This window comes from Oncorhynchus mykiss, chromosome 10 (genome assembly GCF_013265735.2).
Source record: "Oncorhynchus mykiss isolate Arlee chromosome 10, USDA_OmykA_1.1, whole genome shotgun sequence".
NCBI lineage: Eukaryota > Metazoa > Chordata > Actinopteri > Salmoniformes > Salmonidae > Oncorhynchus > Oncorhynchus mykiss.
Genome location: NC_048574.1, coordinates 9064342 through 9087948, shown reverse-complemented (window position 1 = coordinate 9087948; position 23607 = coordinate 9064342). Strand labels below are relative to the sequence as shown.

General features: G+C 41.1%; 1 protein-coding gene across 1 annotated transcript in view; it reads right to left on the bottom strand.

Annotated features, from left to right (window-relative positions):
• The window catches only part of LOC110534851 (teneurin-2), a 146961-nt gene that overhangs the window by 106250 nt on the left and 17104 nt on the right, over positions 1 to 23607 (bottom strand). Inside the window, exons 2-3 of the mRNA XM_036989631.1 lie at positions 23052 to 23276; positions 6689 to 6911 (exon numbers count right to left, since the gene is read on the bottom strand). Coding sequence (XP_036845526.1) covers positions 6689 to 6911; positions 23052 to 23276 — 448 coding nt within the window. The remainder of the gene's footprint in view (positions 1 to 6688; positions 6912 to 23051; positions 23277 to 23607) is intronic.

The window sequence follows — 23607 nt, the reverse complement described above, 5'->3', positions numbered from 1 at the left end:
GTGGGGCTGGTTTATTAATGGGGCTGGTTTATTAGTGGGGCTGGTTTATTAGTGGAGCTGGTTTATTAATGGGGCTGGTTTGTTATTTGGTTTACTCTCTTCAGAAGGGATTTAGTGATCTGGCAATAGTTTTCTCTATGTAATGTATTGCACCATGCAACATAAGGGACCACAAAGGAAATAAGTCACTGACTTTATTGTGTTATCCATAACTAGTTTTTAATGTATGTACTGCGTGTCGCCTATATTAGGGCTGCGACAATACCAACATCGCAATATTTGGTCCTTTAAAAACGTTGGTCCTTTAAAAACTTGCTGTATGTAAAATATTGTGTGTTATAGCTTGGGAAATAAATGAATGTGAATCTGGACGACAACATAATGTTTGTTTTCATAAAGAAGTGAAATATGTTTTTTTTGTTTTGTTTCCTTGCCACGGTACTAACGAGTATTGCGTTCTTTGTATCATCCCGGCCCTGATAGATATGTACTTTTTTAAACTGTCAAATAAAATCAATCAATCAACCTTTGAAGACTTCAACAACAGCCAACCACAATGCGGCATTTGAACACAGATAAAAAATAATGTATATAGGGTAGTTCAGGTGATGTCTCTCCTAGACTGAGCTCACAGTTAAGAGATTTACAGACTGGGTATCAGAGAGAGACTGGGTCTCAGAGAGAGACTGGGACTCAGAGAGAGACTGGGTCTCAGAAAGAGAGATAGAGAGACTGGGTCTCAGAGAGAGACTGGGTCTCAGAAAGAGAGATAGAGAGACTGGGTCTCAGAAAGAGAGATAGAGAGACTGGGTCTCAGAAAGAGAGAGAGAGAGAGAGACTGGGTCTCAGAGAGAGACTGGGTCTCAGAGAGAGACTGGGACTCAGAGAGAGACTGGGTCTCAGAGAGAGACTGGGTCTCAGAGAGAGAGAGAGGGAGACTGGGTCTCAGAGAGAGACTGGGTCTCAGAGAGAGACTGGGACTCAGAGAGAGACTGGGACTCAGAGAGAGACTGGGTCTCAGAGAGAGAGAGAGAGAGAGACTGGGTCTCAGAGAGAGACTGTCTCAGTGGGGTTGAAACAGTGAACAAAAAGACATTTCACATTAGTCCCCCATTTGGAAATTGAGCAAGCTACAAACACATAACCATTTAACGTGGAAGTTTTAAATATTTACATGGCAATACACTACCAGTATGTACCGCAATATAACCACAACAACACCACAATAATACCACAATAACACCATAATAATACTATAATAATACCACAACAACACCACAACACCACAATAATACCACAATACCACAATACCACAATAATACCATAATAATACTATAATGATACCGCAATAATACCACAACAACACCACAATACCACAATACCACAATAATACCACAATAACACCACAATAATACCACAACAACACTACAATACCACAATACCACAATAACACCACAATAATACCACAATAATACCATAATAATACTATAATAATACCGCACTAATACCACAATAATACCACAATAATACCACAACAACACCACAATACCACAATACCACAATAATACCATAATAATACCACAATAATACCACCATAATACCACAACAACACTACAATACCACAATACCACAATTATACCACAATAACACCACAATAATACCACAATAATACCATAATAATACTATAATAATACCGCACTAATACCACAATAATACCATAATAATACCACAATAATACCACCATAATACCACAACAACACTACAATACCACAATACCACAATAATACCACAATAATACCATAATAATACCACAATACCACAATAATACCACAATAATACCATAATAATACCGCAATAATACCACAACAACACCACAATACCACAATTATACCACAATAATACCACAATAATACCATAATAATACTATAATAATACCGCAATAATACCACAACAACACCACAATACCACAATTATACCACAATAATACCACAATAATACCATAATAATACTATAATAATACCGCAATAATACCACAACAACACCACAATACCACAATAATACCACAATACCACAATAATACCATAATAATACCACAATAATACCACCATAATACCACAACAACACTACAATACCACAATACCACAATAATACCATAATAATACCACAATAATACCACAATAATACCATAATAATACCACAATACCACAATAATACCACAATAATACCATAATAATACCATAATAATACTATAATAATACTATAATAATACCACAATAACACCACAATAACACCACAATAATACCATAACAATACTATAATAATACCACAATAATACCACAATAATACTATAATAATACTATAATAATACCACAATAATACCACAATAATCCATGGCTTGGTCTTCATATTGCATGAGCCATAAAATATTAAACATCTCAATGAGCTTTTATACTACGTTGTGAGCAGACTTTGAGCGTTGTTTTATAGCCATACTAGTAATAATTGTATATGCCAGTTCGCAGATGCTTTAATCCAAAGTGACTAACAGTCATGTGTGCATACACTTTAAGTGTGGGTGGTCCTAGGAATTGAACCCACTATCTTGGCAGAGCAAGCACTATGCTCTACCAACTGAGCTACAGAAGACCACGAGGGGAAGAGGGGGCTCATACATGCCAGATGAGGCTAACAACAAATGTCTTTGCAAATTGACTAAGTGCATGCTATGCATTCTGTTGTTGAGAATATAGGAGAAACACCAATAGACCTGCAGCACCATTGCAGACGTGGTTGCTACTCACTACACCCAGTTTAATTGGGCTCCTCAGGGCTCCTCAGCAGAAATCGACTGCTGGAGGAGCACATTCAATCTGGAGATAGAGATAGAGAGAAAAGAGTTAAGAGAGAGAGAGAGAGAGAGAGAGAGAGAGAAAGAGTGAGAGAGAGAGAGAGAGGAATGGTCCAGGCGTCTCAAACAAGACCATGGGGAGACAGGGAGAGAGCGGAGCGGGCAGTGACTCAGCTCACCTCTCAGTAATGGAGATTTTATTATTTCATTTCTGAAATGTGGTGAGACTGTGCCCTGGAGTAAGACAGAAGTTATGGGAAAAAGAAACTTGGTACGATCCGTCTATTCATAGACCACATCCTATATACAGTAGGCCTATATTCCTCTAAACGAATGGGTAAATTAAGTACAATTTACAGAGCCACGCATGGGAATTGAAGTATCCCCAAATTGATATTTTATGGATAACATCGATGTCACCCTGAATACTTTTGCTGCTCATTCCTGAACTGTAGTTCCGTAGCGTATAAAGACTACAGCAGGAGGGAATGACAAGACAGTACACTATGTTTCTACTGTAGTTCCATAGCGTATAAAGACTAGAGTAGGAGGGAATGACAGTACACTATCTTTCTACTGTAGTTCCATAGCGTATAAAGACTACAGTAGGAGGAAATGACAAGACAGTACACTATGTTTCTACTGTAGTTCCATAGCGTATAAAGACTAGAGTAGGAGGGAATGACAGTACACTATCTTTCTACTGTAGTTCCATAGCGTATAAAGACTACAGTAGGAGGAAATGACAAGACAGTACACTATGTTTCTACTGTAGTTCCATAGTGTATAAAGACTAGAGTAGGAGGGAATGACAGTACACTATCTTTCTACTGTAGTTCCATAGCGTATAAAGACTAGAGTAGGAGGGGAAGACAGTACACTATGTTTCTACTGTAGTTCCATAGCGTATAAAGACTAGAGTAGGAGGGGATGACAGTACACTATGTTTCTACTGTAGTTCCATAGCGTATAAAGACTACAGCAGGAGGGAATGACAAGACAGTACACTATGTTTCTACTGTAGTTCCATAGCGTATAAAGACTACAGCAGGAGGGGAAGACAGTACACTATGTTTCTACTGTAGTTCCATAGCGTATAAAGACTAGAGTAGGAGGGGATGACAGTACACTATGTTTCTACTGTAGTTCCATAGCGTATAAAGACTACAGCAGGAGGGAATGACAAGACAGTACACTATGTTTCTACTGTAGTTCCATAGCGTATAAAGACTAGAGTAGGAGGGAATGACAGTACACTATGTTTCTACTGTAGTTCCATAGCGTATAAAGACTAGAGTAGGAGGGAATGACAGTACACTATGTTTCTACTGTAGTTCCATAGCGTATAAAGACTAGAGTAGGAGGGAATGACAGTACACTATGTTTCTACTGTAGTTCCATAGCGTATAAAGACTAGAGTAGGAGGGAATGACAGTACACTATGTTTCTACTGTAGTTCCATAGCGTATAAAGACTAGAGTAGGAGGGAATGACAGTACACTATGTTTCTACTGTAGTTCCATAGCGTATAAAGACTAGAGTAGGAGGGAATGACAGTACACTATGTTTCTACTGTAGTTCCATAGCGTATAAAGACTAGAGTAGGAGGGGAAGACAGTACACTATGTTTCTACTGTAGTCGTGTACAATAACGGTAAGCTTATACAGATGATTTGTTCCAATTGCAACAAAAAAGAAAGAAGCTTTTCTAAGCCGAACACAAGACGCGTGAATGTACTGTATGCGTTCTATTATCTCCGTGGCAGTATGATGGACAGCGTGGCTGGTGGTCCCAGGTCGTCGGGTAAAGGGTCAGGCCCCAGCTGAAATGCTGTTCTGTTCCTGCGAGGGAGACTGTAAAGAGGAAGCCGTATTAATGGGCGAAACTAAGTAAAAGTGCTAGCGCTGCAAGACGCCCTAGACAGGGAGGGGCATCTGAAAGACAAAGAAATATGAACTGAAGTGTGTGTGAGGTCAGGCCCATATGCCCAGACAGAAGCTATATTAATCTGCCTGCTGAGAACAGGCACTGAGGTGGCAGGGGGAGAGGGGAGACGGGAAGAGAGAGGTGGGGGACGGGAGAAGGTGGGGGACGGGAGAAGGTGGGGGACGGGAGAAGGTGGGGGACGGGAGAAGGTGGGGGACGAGAGAAGGGCAAGGAGGCCGTAGTGTGGGGAAAGATGCAGTGTTGCTGTACTGTTTTGTGTGTGTTCTTTGCATGTTTGCATTCTGCCGAGACACACTTTTAAAGGGATAGTGTACGATTTTTTGCAACTAAGCCCCTTTTCTACTTACCCAGAGTCAAATGAACTCATGGATACCATATTTCCGATGGTGTCAACATAATTGTATTTTCATGCATTTTGGAGTAGAATGTATTTTTTTTTTAAGTCACCTGAATTGACCATTACACATTCGTTCTACAAACAAAATATCTCCTCAGCAAAGAGCAACCAACCAACCACCCCTCCCTTCCACCCACCTTTGCTGAAAAAACTCCTAGGAGAAACACTGCGTAGGAAGAGGAGATTGGAGAGTAATGATGTGCTGTCGGTCCACTCTAAAAAAAGGAGGGTCATAAATCCTAACAAACCAGCTAACAAACCAGCATACTGGAGACGTTTGGGGAAATATATGGCCTAAAAACCTGAAAAGCAGCAGAACACAACTCATGCTGCAACAGTAGTACACCAAACCAGGAATTGAAGTCCACAATCCTGAGCAGTAACTCATTATTCTGGTGCAACTCAGAAAACATGATGAAATTTAGAAACATTTATCATTATCTATACTGTGTAAAACATTATTTATTATTATTTTTTTACAGCTTTCCTTTCTTTGTGGAGGCATTCTGGCTGTGACTCAGGCGCCAGGCTCCATTTTGAAGAGGAGGGAGCGGGTAGGTAGAGGTGCCAGGCTCCATTTTGGAGAGGAGGGAGCGGGTAGGTAGAGGCGCCAGGCTCCATTTTGGAGAGGAGGGAGCAGGTAGGTAGAGGCGCACGGTGGTAGCAGGCATAGCATAGCAGGAACTGTGCCGGTGCTCCCCATGAATAAAACATCTCAGAGACGAGCCCTGTTGCCCCGACCTCATGAATTGTGCACGTATCGTGTTTGAGGTGTGATTTGGGAACATCGAGGAGTGACCCACAGCCCAGCACAAGCCCGGCAACCACACACCACGGCAACCACACACCACGGCAACCACACACCAGACAAAAGACAGAACAGAGGGAGAGAGGACGGCACTAACTTCTATGTCCCAGAACCCCAGAGGGAGAGCAGCGGGCAGGACTGTGGGGCACCGCGTGACAGAGGGAGAGCAGCGGGCAGGACTGTGGGGCAGGACTGTGGGGCACCGCGTGACAGAGGGAGAGCGGCGGGCAGGACTGTGGGGCACCGCGTGACAGAGGGAGAGCAGCGGGCAGGACTGTGGGGCACCGCGTGACAGAGGGAGAGCGGCGGGCAGGACTGTGGGGCACCGCGTGACAGAGGGAGAGCAGCGGGCAGGACTGTGGGGCACCGCGTGACAGAGGGAGAGCAGCGGGCAGGACTGTGGGGCACCGCGTGACAGAGGGAGAGCAGCGGGCAGGACTGTGGGGCAGGACTGTGGGGCACCGTGTGAAGATGGGCAATGGCAGGATGGGATGTTGGGTTGAGAGCTCTACCAGCTAGGCTCCCACAAACCTGACCAGAGGCTTTAAGTCCAAGGTTTAAGTCCAACCAACTGAACAGTACAAGGAACTGATAGGAAACAGAATGCTTTCCTCTCCCTCTAAACAGGGAAGGTGTCCAAACATCATGGCAGGTGGCCAGGAAAGACAGGGTGACAGGTAAACTGACCTGGTCTCCAGAGGAACGCTGCTGTTCAGCGCCCAGCTGTCCTGAAGCTGGACTGACTCTGGTGTGGAGGGACCCTCCCCGGGGGCCACCGAGGGGGCGTGGGCTGGGCCGCGACGGCTGGCCAGGGTGTTGGGGTTCAGGGAGCTTGCAGACGACTGGTGGTGGTTGTGAGGAGGAGGGAGCGGCGGCCGCAGAGACTGACTGTGATGGTGGTTCGGAGGACCTGAAAGAGAACACAGGAACCAATTAGGGCTCGTTGATTGACCGGAATGGTGTACTAGCGCAGAGATTGAAAAACTCCCCAGCCTGTTTTGACTGATTTAATGAAGGCTTCCATTGACAGTGATGCATGTCTGAATGTTGTGTTTCGTATGGAACGTTTTTCATATCGTGTTACAAGTTGCTATAAGAGAGCACGGTCAGATCCAAATAAGAAAACACCTAAACATTTGTTTTTAAACGGTACACTTATAAAGTACAATATTTTACAGAGCAAATCACAGACTAAATCCAATTTAGAGTGACCAAATCACATTGTAACTCAATACAAAGGTTATCACATTGTAACTCAATACAATGTTTATCATATTGTAACTCAATACAATGTTTATCATATTGTAACTCAATACAATGTTTATCATATTGTAATTCAATACAATGTTTATCATATTGCAACTCAATACAATGTTTATCATATTGTAACTCAATACAATGTTTATCATATTGTAACTCAATACAATGTTTATCACATTGTAACTCAATACAATGTTTATCATATTGTAATTCAATACAATGTTTATCATATTGTAACTCAATACAATGTTTATCATATTGTAACTCAATACAATGTTTATCACATTGTAACTCAATACAATGTTTATCATATTGTAACTCAATACAAAGTTTATCACATTGTAACTCAATACAATGTTTATCATATTGCAACTCAATACAATGTTTATCATATTGCAACTCAATACAATGTTTGCTGACAAAAAGGCAGAGAGAGAAGGCCTGATAATAAACATCAAATGCATGAAGAGCTTACAAAGAAACAAAGCTTATCTGTAATACTGCTATGTAAAGCCCTTCTCCATGTGCAACTAATAAAGGGAAACATGACAATTGAAAGCTGTGAATTAACTTTGTGAAAGTTAAACATTTTAATTGTGTGACTAAAACTATTCAAATAAATGCAATCAAAAATATTTCCTCTACTTTTAAACTTTTAATCAAATAATGCAATTAAAATATTTTTCTGCATTTTTGTAGCAACCCTAAATCATACCATTTAATTAAAAGATAATGAAAGTAGGTAAAACTTCATATTTTGGCAAATGAGATCTAAATATCTCCAAATTAATGAAGTGCTATTAGAAAATATCACTAATTATTAAAGTCTACAAAGAAATATTTGGACAATTCTAATTTCAATCTACAGATATGATACAGAATAAATAAATATATTTAAAAAACTTAGTGCCCCCACTCATCCTGTACAGCGTGCAGTGCATGATGGACATACAGGAAATAGCCTTGATCAAACAGTGGCTAGATAAATAAATGGACATATTCTGCTAAGAGGAAAAAGAAAGGACATTTGTTTACATCTTCCATAATGCCATAACAGTCTTACTGACTGATCTAAAGGCAAATCCTACTGTGTGGACACACACACACACACACACACACACACACACACACACACACACACACACACACACACACACACACACACACACACACACACACACACACACACACACACACACACACATACAGTGGGCCTACTCTCTTACATATACAGTATGGAACTGATAAGTAGTGGAAGAATCAGCCTCACACCAGGAAGTGACAGTTTGAGCTAAGAAAAGGAGAGGCCCTTCACACAAAATGTATTGTGAAAAAGAGGAGCTGATAGATGAAAGAGGGGATGTGATCAGCTCTGGTTTGGAGGGCCAGGGTGTGTAATCTCCCGCACCACACTGTGTAAGAACAGCATAAAAAAAAACAGCGATACAAAACCCACACTTCACAAAAGCTGGGTTTGGACTGCAGGGACGCTGGGAGCTTTGGAACAATCTGAGCTGCACAATAGCAGTGGATTATACTGTGACCTGGTCATCAAATGCACCACTCCACACTGCAGCTCCGGCTAAACACAATGACATTCTGGGACTAGCGCTTTAATGTGTTCTGATAACCTTGGCCGTGCTCAGATCCTACGCCTTTTATCATCGTTTTCACCCTGCAAACTGCCGTTCAGGCTCCAAATCGAGCCGACAGCCAGGGAGGTTGTCTACCAACCCTCAATGGGCCTGTGCAGTTTCCTTTTACAGGTCTGTGGTCACACAAAAAGGGCCGTTGCCGTTGGAGGCTCCGGTTTCTAACCCCGAGGAACTTACACCCCTGTGTGAACCAGTGGAATCCCACAGACACAATGGTCACCTCCATATCTGTTTAATACAGAGGAGATCTGAGCAGCGGGGTTGTCAAAGTCACTACTGTAATAGGCAGATTACAGCGTTCAGCAGCGCGCTGGCCTTTAGTAGTCCCCTGTATTGCGTTTTAATAGAGTCTAATAAAAAGGCCCCGTACTTCTCTTTAATGCCACAGCCGGTCCATCCACAAAGGATCAGCTGTGGCTCGGTACAACAGGTGAAACACCACAGGCCACTGTCTTTATACCTATTTAAACAATAAGCTCCATCTTAAAAAAAAACTCAGTTGTGTTGCACAGTAGAGGACTGGCGGGGCACCTAGCCGCTCTGCTGCTTTAGTGGTGGGAGCAACAGCTTTTTCAGAATGGACGACATGGTGACTTAATCCTGCAGCATAAAGACATGAACATAAAGCAGCATATGAGCCAGGCAGAACAAGTGCACTTACTCAACCTATCACTCAAAACAGAACATTTGACCTTTTTTCTTTCAGCCTGGAAGACAATCATTCCAATTACAAACAAAACAATGTGGTATGAGAAGCAAGAGAGGAAAACAAACATTTAGTAAACGAGGATACAAACTGAATAACATGCAGCCATGTTGGTAATTACCACTCTATGGATATAGAATTAAGAAACTTCAGAAAGGTTAATTGCTTTTCTGATTGAGAGGCAGCTCGTCGCTATACAGAAATTGAAATGGAGTGTGTCCGTTTTCTTGGTATGTATCATAAAAAAATTACATTTTCTCAAATGAAAGAGGGGGATATTGTAATGAATATGTTTTTTTTTACCAAAATGCAGAATTATTGAGGGGTAAAAAAATATGTTTTAATTTAAAAACAAAGATTTATATCAGTAGGTCGTATCCTAGTAAAAATTTAAAAATTGTTTTGTTTCCTTTGTCTCCCAGCCCCTGTAGAGACAAAGGAAGCGTTCTGTCACGTTCGTTGGAAGCACACTAGGACCGTCGCTGGAGGTTCCGGACTGTGGACCGTCGTTGGAGGTTCCAGACTGTGGACCGTCGTTGGAGGTTCCGGACTGTGGACCGTCGTTGGAGGTTCCGGACTGTGGACCGTCGTTGGAGGTTCCGGACTGTGGACCGTCGTTGGAGGTTCCAGACTGTGGACCGTCGTTGAAGTGAACCACATAACAAAACAATAAAGACTAAACGTGACAATTTTTTATTACCTTTATTTAACTTGGCATGTCAGTTAAGAACAAATTCTTACTTTCAATGACGGCCTAGGAACAGTGGGTTAACTGCCTGTTCAGGGGCAGAACGACAGATTTGTACCTTGTCAGCTCAGGGGTTTGAACTTGCAACCTTCCGGTTACTAGTCCAGCGCTCTAACCACTAGGCAACCCTGCCGCCTCTACACTCTAACCACTAGGCTACCCTGCCACCTCTACACTCTAACCACTAGGCTACCTGCCGCCTCTACACTCTAACCACTAGGCTACCCTGGCGCACAACAATGGAGTGCTAACATGCACCTACACATAAAAAATATCCCACAAAACACAGGAGGGAAAAATAACTACTTAAATATGATCCCCAATTAGAGACAACGATTACCAGCTGCCTCTAATTGGGAATCATACAAATCACCAACAAAGAGAATAAACTTAGAACACCACATAGAAATAAATAAAATGAATCAACCCCCAGTCACGCCCTGACCTACTCCACCATAGAAAATAAGGACTCTCTATGGTCAGGACGTGACAGTACACAGCTTCCCTTCGCATCTCAGCCTGCATCATAAAGCCCATTCAATGTAACAACTGTTGAGAAGTGAAACAGCACTGTGCTGTATTCATCCCAACCATAAACATGACATTCATTCCCCCTCCATCTTCCATTTTCTAAATGTGTTTTTTATTTCAATGTTTTCTCTTCTCCGATCATTTCACGATGAATAGTTGAATTCTAATTAACTGTGCAAACCTACATTATGTGAAAGACAACAACAACAACAATAAACCCTGGGACGAGAGCCCACTTCATGGTTTGTTGTTTTTTGTGTATTATTTCTGAATAAAAAGCCGGCTGAATGTTCACGGCAATTTGCTTACAAAAGGACGGAACTCAGTTTGAACTTGAAATGACCTATATGCCTATTTATTTGCCCAACCGTTAGGAGTCCAGGCTACATAGCTTGTTTGCGATAATGACCCAGGTGTAGAGTGTGTTTTATAGCCCGACTCAGCTGTCATGTAGAGAGAGAAGAAGAAAAAAAAGACAGTAAGCTAAAAGGGACCAAAAAGGCTCAAAGTAATTACAGTTCAGAGGCAATGCAGGGTGAAATGGAAACGCCCCACACAACAGCTTCTTCCACACGTTGTTGTTAGTGGTGCATGGCGATGTTGAAATTACTGCAGCTCAGCTTTGCAGACTACGGGCTAGAATGACAAGGATTCAAATAAATTTCACCAGCATGGGCGGTGGGAACCTTGGAAAAAACAATACGAGTAAAAGCATAAATGTTTGAATAAATGGTATTAATGTCACAGATTGTGTCTCTGGTCATGAGTGCAATTTCTCGTCTCCCTGACTGTTGTCACTGAATAGTTCTAACTGTCTAATTAGTGGAGATGAGTGGCTGAGGCAGAGATATGCTGTGCTCGGAATATTTAAACCCCCCCCCCCCCCCCCCACCAACATAAAAGACACAATGTTCACACGGCAGGAGTAGCCCCGAGAAAGCAGGTCATAGAAATTACAATTTTTCAATTTTTTTTTTACTGTGACTCAAGTTGCTTAAAAATAAATGTGGTGGCATGATTGGAGAGGGGGCATGCTTCTGTCTTCCACTCTTTTGTTAGTTTCTCCTATCGACCTCTTCACACACACCAAAGACAGGTGAAAATGTCTCAATTGAAACAAGCCCAAGGGTAAGTGTGCACTCATCACAGCACTCAGCGCCTCAACGTGTGGTGGATGCCTGCCTGAATGGGTTAACATTTGGCTTGGGCTGCAAATTGATAAGCACAGTGTAATGGATATTAAAAGTCCCGTGGTTCAGCTGTGGGTGTCCAGACTGCATTATCTTCCACTGCTAGTAGCCTATGATGAGAGAGAATGGCAGGATTAAACGAGGTCGGTTAAATTTAGTTTTTCCGATGACTTCTGTTCAGTGAATAAACTGTATGTTGACAATTCTGTTGGGCGTTTCCAGAGCGATAGGATGGGTGGTGTAACAGACCCACAGCAACACCACACTGAGTCAGATCAGGGAGCAGAAATACTTGAGAAGCCGTAGATCATACCCGTACCTGAGGATCTGGACGTGCCCTCTCCCCTTGATCTAATGTTTTCATGGGGATTTAATTAAAAAGCAGAGATTGAGGTACAGTAGTGCAAATGAGGTGGGGGAGGGGGGGGGGGTTTAAATATTCCGAGCACAGCATATCTCTGCCTCAGCCACTCATCTCCACTAATTAGACAGTTAGAACTATTCAGTGACAACAGTCAGGGAGACGAGAAATTACACTCATCGCCAGAGACACAATCTGTGACATTAATACCATTTATTCAAACGCTTAAAGACCAGAAAACATGGATTTTCCATCGGTAACGACGAGGTACAGAGAATGGAGTGATCAAACATTCAACACGCCACACAAACCTCTTGTGATTTCCTTGTTGGATTATTATTTATTTTTTTATTCAAATGCAAAGACACCCGAAATAGCAAAAGGGGAGAGAAAAAAAACAACAGATGAATAATGAATTGGTAGCGTTAATATACTCACAGCATGGCTCTTTCCAGGAGTAGCTAATGCGTCACCTACTGCTCACATGCAGTTCTTGCTAAACCTTCCCAGAGAGTTGGTGTGTGGAGAGACAGACAGGTACCAACAGGCACACATTCAGTGCCGATTCCATTACCTTCCTTCTCCTCCTATCTCCCCCCCCCCCCCCCCCCCCCCATGACACCTGAGAATCAGACGGCCTCTGGACGAGTGACGGAGCGGTCACAAGGTGCGAATGCTGTAGCATGGATTAGCTAACAACACAAACCAAGTGCACACAGCCGGCACTGTGGATAGGCCAGAAGCAGGGCTGAAAGACAGGGTAGGAAGGCTTCAAGGACAGTACGTATGTTTTGAAGGCCACGTTTATAATTTGTTTAGGAGAGATGCAACACTGCCGCAATAAGGAAGGTGTACTATGCATTTAAATATGACCATGGGAATTAAAAATCTGCTAGAACAATATTATGTAGAATTTAGGAGCACAAACCAAAAGTCATCCAACTTTAACACACACAGTGATGGGATATGTCATGAATTAGAGGAGTAGAGTGCTGTCATAACTCCAAGGGACTCGGTCCATAATTGTAAAGCCCTAGGCATACATACGGGCAAGAAAATACAAATGCAATACGAAGGAAAAAATGGTTCATTATCCCATTTCATTATTTTAGCTTCTTGGTGGTTGTTGGTCAAAATGTTACCCTCGGTGAGGTGATTTTACAAGAAAAGTAAAGAAGACTGAAACGACACGATGTGTGCAGATGGAGGGAAAATTAAATGACAAAACAGCACGTTAGAATGATTTGTAGACAATTCCAGTATCCTATTACGATATAGAATGTGAGCTGCATGTGCTTTACACACAACCTCGATATAAAATGACAGCAGGATGTGAGCTGCATGTGCTCTACATACAAGAACATCTACATAAAACGACGGCAGGATTCATTATAAGAATCAACACGGGATAGAGATACCAGAACGGAAAACAACAGGAAATTAAAATGTTTTTTTTTTTTTCTTCTATCCAGAACAATGGCAAAAGGAAAAGCCCACTTGACAAAGGAGATGTGTTTGAAATCTCAATACAATTGATGATAAGGAAATCTCAACAGATCTTTCATACCTCTCAAAACCCCCCCCCAAAAATACTCCTATGTTCCTTTCCATAAAGAACATAACGGCACAATGTCTACATTGTAAATTCATGTGACTGCATGTCTTAACAATCTGGGCTAATTGTGTGTAGTCAAAAACTATGGATTTCCGACTCCCAAACAGGATGGGAAGCATAGAATCATATTAAAGCCTTTTATACTGCAGTGCCAGGCCATCAACTTCCATAAGACTGTGGTGAAATGTTTTTTCCATGCCGTAGACATGCCGCTTGGTGATACCTATAAGTATTGACATTTGATACCATGGAAAAATCTATCTATGTTATTTTAACCACCTTGCTGACTTTGATAGATTTTATTGCATGTGATGAGTAAAAAGTGGCATGAGATAAATTGAAAGATTATTTGCTTATTTATTTCAGAAACATACCAATTTACATATATAAACTAAATATGTGAATAACAGGAGGTAATTTTTGTTGTTGTTTTTGAATATTTCAATATGCACTTTTTGGATGTTTGAGTGCCATGATTGAGTCAATAAAATACAGAAACCTTTATATTACGGTGCTTCGTCCTGTCTTTTCTATGAGCCTAATTATAAAACGAGTAGGTCTAATCCTGAATTCTGATTGGTTAGAACCGCATTCCAGCCGGGGTCTATTCCACAATTTACCACCGGCTAAATCTATGTTGTTTAAAATGCCTATTTACTCTGTTCCATCTGACTGAGCAATCCACTGCCTCATCAGCCCAGGCAAGGAAGTTATAAACTTTATCTTCATTATAAAAAAACATCTAGACATTATTTCACATGTCTTTTTATACTAACATTTAGTTTTCAACAACGGAGATTTGTTTAAACCTTACTGTCTCGACAACGTCTCGGGCCAAACAACACCCGTGCCAATATATCCTCCAAACACGGGCTTCCTGGCTATTATCACTTCATTATATTTCTAAACAGAATACATACAATCTATTGTGACCACTTTTATTGAATTACTTACTGAAACTATTGTGTACTAATTGATAAAAATGAGCAACAAAAAATATATTAAAAGGGAAATTCCTCCACTTTTCAAACGCATTTTCATTACCTCCAGCACAATACCAGTGCCTATTATGTGAAAATAACGATTTAAAAAAAATGTTTTGGAGAAAATGCAAATAGAAAGTTTTAAAAAAAAGTTCTACCTGATGACATCGTCAAAAGTTACAACATTTTTCTATTGAGGTTCGTGGTGGTGTGAGGAGCCAGAAAATACCCTCCTCCCTCTTGGCTAAAAACGTGTTGTAAGTTTTTGAAAATCCCTGTTTTTCTTACTTTTAATCCTACCTTGTGTGCATTTTTTGTTTTGTTAATATTTTTAACCGCAGATCATAGAAACGCACCATTTTTCGCATTACAGTACCAGCCAAAAGTTCGGGACACACCTACTCATTCAAGGGTTTTTCTTTATTTTTTTAACTATTTTCTGCATTGTAGAATAATAGTGAAGACATCAAAACTAGGAAATAACACATATGGAATCATGTAGTAACCAAAAAAGTGTTTATATATTTTATATTTGAGATTCTTCAAAGTAGCCACCCTTTGCACCACTCTTGATGAGTAGGTGTGTCCAAACTTTTGACTGCTACTATATGTAGACACTCTTGATGAGTAGGTGTGTCCAAACTTTTGACTGCTACTATATGTAGACACTCTTGATGAGTAGGTGTGTCCAAACTTTTGACTGCTACTATATGTAGACACTCTTGATGAGTAGGTGTGTCCAAACTTTTGACTGCTACTATATGTAGACACTCTTGATGAGTAGGTGTGTCCAAACTTTTGACTGCTACTGTATGTAGACACTGGCACGACACTGGAGATATTGAATATGAGGTTACAAAGTGGCGGAATTGCCCTTAAACATTTTTTTTATAATTCAAAAGATATTTACTTACATTTACTGTAGGTATACCAAAATATCGTAATGTACCACTTTTCAAAATTAAGGAACTAAATTAATTCTAGTGATAAAGGTAACTGTTCTTTCTTAGTTTTTGTTGATGTGGTATGTGAACAATTTATTTTACCTTTATTTAACTATTTAACTCGGTTAAGAACAAATTCTTATTTTCAATGACGGCCGAGGAACAGTGGGTTAACTGCCTGTTCAGGAGCAGAACGACAGATTTGTACCTTGTCAGCTCGGGGGTTTGAACTTGTAACCTTCCGGTTACTAGTCCACCGCTCTAACCACTAGGCTATCCTGCCGCCCCTACACTGTAACCACCTCATCCTGCCGCCCCAAATCAATGCCGGGCCATAATTCAATTTGTACCTTGTCAGCTTGAACTTGCAACCTTCCGGTTACTAGTCCAACACTCTATCCACTAGGCTACCCTGCCGCCCCTACACTCTAACCACTAGGCTACCCTGCCGCCCCAATGAGAGATCCAATACTCTGAAATATGCAGTACAGCATATTTTACAAATAACCTAAACATTTTGTAATAGAATATGTCGACACTTAAACAGCAGGGACACTGGGAATTTACACACATTTTCACCAAATTAGCCTCTAGTTGCTGCATTTTGCTGTTTACTAAACTCCTCTAATCTGCTCTGATTATATCTGTCTGACTCTTTTCCACACTTAGGCCTAATGCAAAACACAGCGTGAAGAAATGTTACACTCCCATTTCCAGAAACACGGCCCCTCTAAGAGCAGAAAGGCCACGCAGTAATACATAACCCAAGACAATCATTTAATAGGAATATCGTACTAAATCAAAACAAACTTTATTAAATACAACAGGTGTAAACCTTACTGTAAAATACTTACTTACAAGCCCTTAACAATGCAGTTCTAAGAAAAATAAAAAGTAGGAAATAATTTAAGAGCAGCAGTAAATAACAAGCAAGGCTATATACAGGGTATTACGGTACAGAGTCAATGTGGAGGCTATATACAGGGTATTACGGTACAGAGTCAATGTGGAGGCTATATACAGGGTATTACGGTACAGAGTCAATGTGGAGGCTATATACAGGGTATTACGGTACAGAGTCAATGTGGAGGCTATATACAGGGTATTACGGTACAGAGTCAATGTGGAGGCTATATACAGGGTATTACGGTACAGAGTCAATGTGGAGGCTATATACAGGGTATTACGGTACAGAGTCAATGTGGAGGCTATATACAGGGTATTACGGTACAGAGTCAATGTGGAGGCTATATACAGGGTATTACGGTACAGAGTCAATGTGGAGGCTATATACAGGGTATTACGGTACAGAGTCAATGTGGAGGCTATATACAGGGTATTACGGTACAGAGTCAATGTGGAGGCTATATACAGGGTATTACGGTACAGAGTCAATGTGGAGGCTATATACAGGGTATTACGGTACAGAGTCAGTGTGGCGACTATATACAGGGTATTACGGTACAGAGTCAATGTGGAGGCTATATACAGGGTATTACGGTACAGAGTCAATGTGGAGGCTATATACAGGGTATTACGGTACAGAGTCAATGTGGAGGCTATATACAGGGTATTACGGTACAGAGTCAATGTGGAGGCTATATACAGGGTATTACGGTACAGAGTCAATGTGGAGGCTATATACAGGGTATTACGGTACAGAGTCAATGTGGAGGCTATATACAGGGTATTACGGTACAGAGTCAATGTGGAGGCTATATACAGGGTATTACGGTACAGAGTCAATGTGGAGGCTATATACAGGGTATTACGGTACAGAGTCAATGTGGAGGCTATATACAGGGTATTACGGTACAGAGTCAATGTGGAGGCTATATACAGGGTATTACGGTACAGAGTCAATGTGGAAGCTATATACAGGGTATTACGGTACAGAGTCAATGTGGAGGCTATATACAGGGTATTACGGTACAGAGTCAATGTGGAGGCTATATACAGGGTATTACGGTACAGAGTCAGTGTGGCGACTATATACAGGGTATTACGGTACAGAGTCAATGTGGAGGCTATATACAGGGTATTACGGTACAGAGTCAATGTGGAGGCTATATACAGGGTATTACGGTACAGAGTCAATGTGGAGGCTATATACAGGGTATTACGGTACAGAGTCAATGTGGAGGCTATATACAGGGTATTACGGTACAGAGTCAATGTGGAGGCTATATACAGGGTATTACGGTACAGAGTCAATGTGGAGGCTATATACAGGGTATTACGGTACAGAGTCAATGTGGAGGCTATATACAGGGTATTACGGTACAGAGTCAATGTGGAGGCTATATACAGGGTATTACGGTACAGAGTCAATGTGGAGGCTATATACAGGGTATTACGGTACAGAGTCAATGTGGAGGCTATATACAGGGTATTACGGTACAGAGTCAATGTGGAGGCTATATACAGGGTATTACGGTACAGAGTCAATGTGGAGGCTATATACAGGGTATTACGGTACAGAGTCAATGTGGAGGCTATATACAGGGTATTACGGTACAGAGTCAATGTGGAGACTATATACAGGGTATTACGGTACAGAGTCAATGTGGAGGCTATATACAGGGTATTACGGTACAGAGTCAATGTGGAGACTATATACAGGGTATTACGGTACAGAGTCAATGTGGAGGCTATATACAGGGTATTACGGTACAGAGTCAATGTGGAGGCTATATACAGGGTATTACGGTACAGAGTCAATGTGGAGGCTATATAGAGGGGGTACCGGTACAGAGTCAATGTGGAGGCTATATACAGGGTATTACGGTACAGAGTCAATGTGGAGGCTATATACAGGGTATTACGGTACAGAGTCAATGTGGAGGCTATATACAGGGTATTACGGTACAGAGTCAATGTGGAGGCTATATACAGGGTATTACGGTACAGAGTCAATGTGGAGGCTATATACAGGGTATTACGGTACAGAGTCAATGTGGAGGCTATATACAGGGTATTACGGTACAGAGTCAATGTGGAGGCTATATACAGGGTATTACGGTACAGAGTCAATGTGGAGGCTATATACAGGGTATTACGGTACAGAGTCAATGTGGAGGCTATATACAGGGTATTACGGTACAGAGTCAATGTGGAGACTATATACAGGGGGTACCGGTACAGAGTCAATGTGGAGACTATATACAGGGGGTACCGGTACAGAGTCAATGTGGAGGCTATATACAGGGTGTTCCGGTACTGAGTCAGTGTGGAGGCTATATACAGGGTATTACGGTACAGAGTCAATGTGGAGGCTATATACAGGGGGTACCGGTACAGAGTCAATGTGCGGGGCACCGGTTAGTCAAGGTAAATGAGGTAATATGTACATGTAGGTAGAGTTATTAAAGTGACTATGCATAGATGATAACAGAGAGTAGCAGCAGCGTAAAAGGGTGGGGGTCAATGCAAATAGTCTGGGTAGCCATTTGACTAGCTGTTCAAGAGTGTTATGGCTTGGGGGTAGAAGCTGTTTAAAAGCCTCTTGGATCTAGACTTGGAGCTCCGGTACCGCTTGCCGTGCGGTAGCAGAGAGAACAGTCTATGACTAGACTTGGAGCTCCGGTACCGCTTGCCGTGCGGTAGCAGAGAGAACAGTCTATGACTAGACTTGGCCCTCCGGTACCGCTTGCCTTGCGGTAGCAGAGAGAACAGTCTATGACTAGGGTATCTACTACTATGTGTATCTGTTGAAAACAAGAAGCACAGGCTATCATAATGAAAATCCAATTGCTGATTCCTCAATCAATATATTACGACATCGGTCAGTGCTGTCTCAGACCGAACACAGAAGGTCACGTACAATATGGTTAGCTTCGCCATGATTGAGTCTCCTCGGAAAAGTAAACCAATTTGAGATCGTTTGAAATTGGCTAAAATCACGTTGCTCTCGAATTCTGAACACCCCCCCCCCCCCACACACACACACTTACCAATTCAGATCCATAGAAGAGGATGGAGATCTCTTTCACAGCTTTCCTGCCATTAATTCCCATTATTTATGCTTCATTCAGTATGTTGTCTTAATTCTATGAATATGTGGGTTATTGGCAGTTATTGCTCAGAGTAAAAGCTCTCCTGATTGCCCTTAAACAGGGAATGTACTTCACATTGATTAGAAAGAGCCAGAGTGACCAAGCACGGAGAATATATATTTTCTCTTTTCGATTTAGTGAGGTGTCATCTCAATCTATTCAAGGAGGAAACCACATGACCCCCAACAATGGGAGTCCGTGACCTTTCAACTTCAAAGGCTTTGGGATGATGTGGATCAGAAGGCAACACGTCAAGGAGCAGGTCTACAGAAGAAAGAGCCTGTCGCACTTCACTATAAACTTCGGACACAAAAGTGTCTGATACCTGCTAAATCGGATAAATAAACGGGAAAATGTGATTTAATGTAAAATTCCTACTTGTATTACTCCATAATGTACAACTACTTTGAGGTTCACAGACGCAGTGGGTTGGAAATAAGAAAACCTGACCAATGGAATTCAAACGTCCTGCATTTCAAAAATGTTATATTTCCGTTTAGACTGAGGGTCTTTGAGCGTCTTTTCCAATTTCTTTCAATAATCCATGTAAAAATGTCCTATTTTTAGTAAATTTCTTCAAGTGCCCTGGCAAGAAAAATATATAACCTAGAGTACATCATTTTTTTCACAATATATTAAGGGAATATTCACTGGTATGTAAAAAAATAAAATAATAATAATAATAATCATAGTCCCAGAACTATGCAACATGAATCCACAATAGCCAACCGCTGTGCTTCCACGTTTTAGAGATAAATACACAAGGAATATATCAATAGTGTTGAATGTACAGTCAGAAGAAAAAAACACACACAAAAAGAGTGAGAGCAACCATTGGAAACGCAGACAAAGCTCTCCCCCTAAGTCTGTAGCTCCGGCTACAAGCAGAGTCTCTGTGTGACGTCGCAGTAATCATCTGAAATCCTTTCCTTTCACCGTCCTCTCCCACTGAGGAGAATTCAGTCACCTAGGAAGTCTCATTCTGAATGCCGACGTGATTAGAAGAAAAAAAACTAACAGCTGCGCAATCACCGTGTTTGGAAAGAAAGCATACTCAGAGACGCACAATTTTCTTGCTTGTTCATGGTAGCGCACAAAAGGTAAAGCTATTACGGGCAGAGAATATGAAAATGAATTAAGTGGGCCTATTTCCACACCATTTCTAATGAATAATGCTTTTGAATATCGTAGAACTGTGTGTTATAGATCTGTCATTCTCATTGAAAGCAAGTCTAAGAAGCGGTAGATATGTTCATTGTAAGCTATTTGTATGCTTCCCGGTCTTAAGTTACATTTTTTTTGCTACTTTTTACTCTCGGGTTTTGTACACCAGTTTCAAACAGCTGAAAATACATCATTTGGGTTATGGAAAATATTTCACATTGGTTTAGACGGTACGATGACTCTTTAAACAATGACTGCCTGTTTTGTCACTTAAACGGAAATGAGGTGAACTTTTAGAATGTTAGCAAACAGGAAATGGTGGAGCGATATTGCATCTTTAAGTGTCTATGCAGATTGTTTTTATCTCAATATCAAAAAAAATAGCTGCGTAACAATTAAGCACCTCACAGTGAAATAAAATTAGCTTCTTTAGCAAAGACCAATTTCTCAAGCAACAATTTTGTCTGGACTTTCTGGGAGTGGTTTGAGTTGGGAGGGGAAAACTGAAAACTAGCTGTTATTGGCAGAGAGGTTTGGAACTCTTTCTTATTGGTACATTTACTAATTTACCACCTGGTGATGTGACCAGGCAGGCCAAAACTCCATCCCACTAAAACTATTTCAGGCAGTCTTCTAAAACAGCTCTTACACTAAAAAGGGCATTATCCTTTTCACAGTATTTTTCAAACCTCTTACTGTGTATATATATATATATATATATATATATATTTATTAATATAGATTGAACTGAGTTTGAAATGCATAAATATATATATATATATATATATATAAACATATTTATGCATTTCAAACTCAATTCAATCTAACAATTCAATGACATAATAATTAATTAAACCCCAATTCCAATACATGGATATGTATCAATTTCCAAAGCATTGGTAATTTCACCAGTTTGCCTTCTTTGAATTGAAAATAAACACTACATTTCCACTTGATAAGTAACATATTCTTAAGCAATTAAAATGTATGTCTATTATTTAAATATTGTACACTAACAAGCTCTCTTTATTTTATCCAATAGACCACGGATGACAGTGGAAATACAAACCCTAAACGAGTGCCTATTTAATATGCAACCCGTCTCACATGCACAGCTAGAAACTGAGTCAATGATAAGGTTTCCTAATTTACTATGGAATGGTAGTTAATTAATATGAAAATAATACATTCTGATTGGCCTCCTGAGTGGCGCAGCGGTCTAAGGCACTGCCTCGCAGTGGTAGGGGCGTCACTACAGACCCTGGTTTGATCCCGGGCTCTATCACAACTGACCGTGATCGGGAGTCCCATAGGGGCACAATTGGCTAAATTAAAAATAAAGGAGCAGCTTTCAAAACACTTTCCTATTTTTATGAAGATCCTAAATGACTACTTACTTTTTTTGTGTGTGAAAAACACAATATTTGGAAAATGCAGTATATCAATTATTATTATTATTATTATTTTTTCACCTTTATTTAACCAGGTAGGCAAGTTGAGAACAAGTTCTCATTTACAATTGCGACCTGGCAATGAAATGAAATCTTAACAGATACATTTGATGTTATACCTGAAGCAAATTAGTTATTTTTAAAGGACATCAAGGATCATTAAAAAATGTAACATTTACATATGATCATTGTAGAATGTCCTTTACCGTCAAAGATGTGGCTTTATCGTTTACAATTCACTCACTTTTTGGTAGTAAATCTACATTTAAATCATTCAACAGACTGTATACATTCCTGAACCACAGCGAAGAGAGACAGAGAGAGATTCCATGATAGATGGATTATCTACGATAGTGTACAGTACATTGGCTTGGGAAGAGGTCTTACCCGCGGAGGGGGGTTGGGGTGGAGGGGCGCAGGCCCGGAGTAGGTATGAATTAGGGGAGAATTCGTCGTCAGGAGGGGGGTCCAGCATGACGTGGGGGGAGCGGCTGTCCAGCAGGGGCACTTGGCACTCCCTGATGGCTGGGGGGGCAGGATGGGATGGACCGGTGGGTGGAGGTGGGGCGGGGGGTAGCAGGCTGGACGAAGGTGTGGGAGGTAGGGGACGACCTGGGGAGCACACACACACACACACAGAAGATGGAGGATACATATGTTACTATACACACTGGTATTGTAAGTCACAGGTGGACGATAGGCAGCGCCCTGTTTGAACATGAAGTGATAGAAATATTAACATCTTGTGTCCATATCTATACTCTTTGAGACACATTGGCTCTTTATGTTGAAGTTGAGACTGTCAAGTCCACAGACAACAGAGCCACACTGCTGAGCCATAAAAAAAAATTACGACAATGAAAGACGAGAGAAACAATTGAGAGCAAGAAAGAGAGATATAGAAGATGGGGAAGCTTTACGGGGTGTTCAACTCCTATCTCTC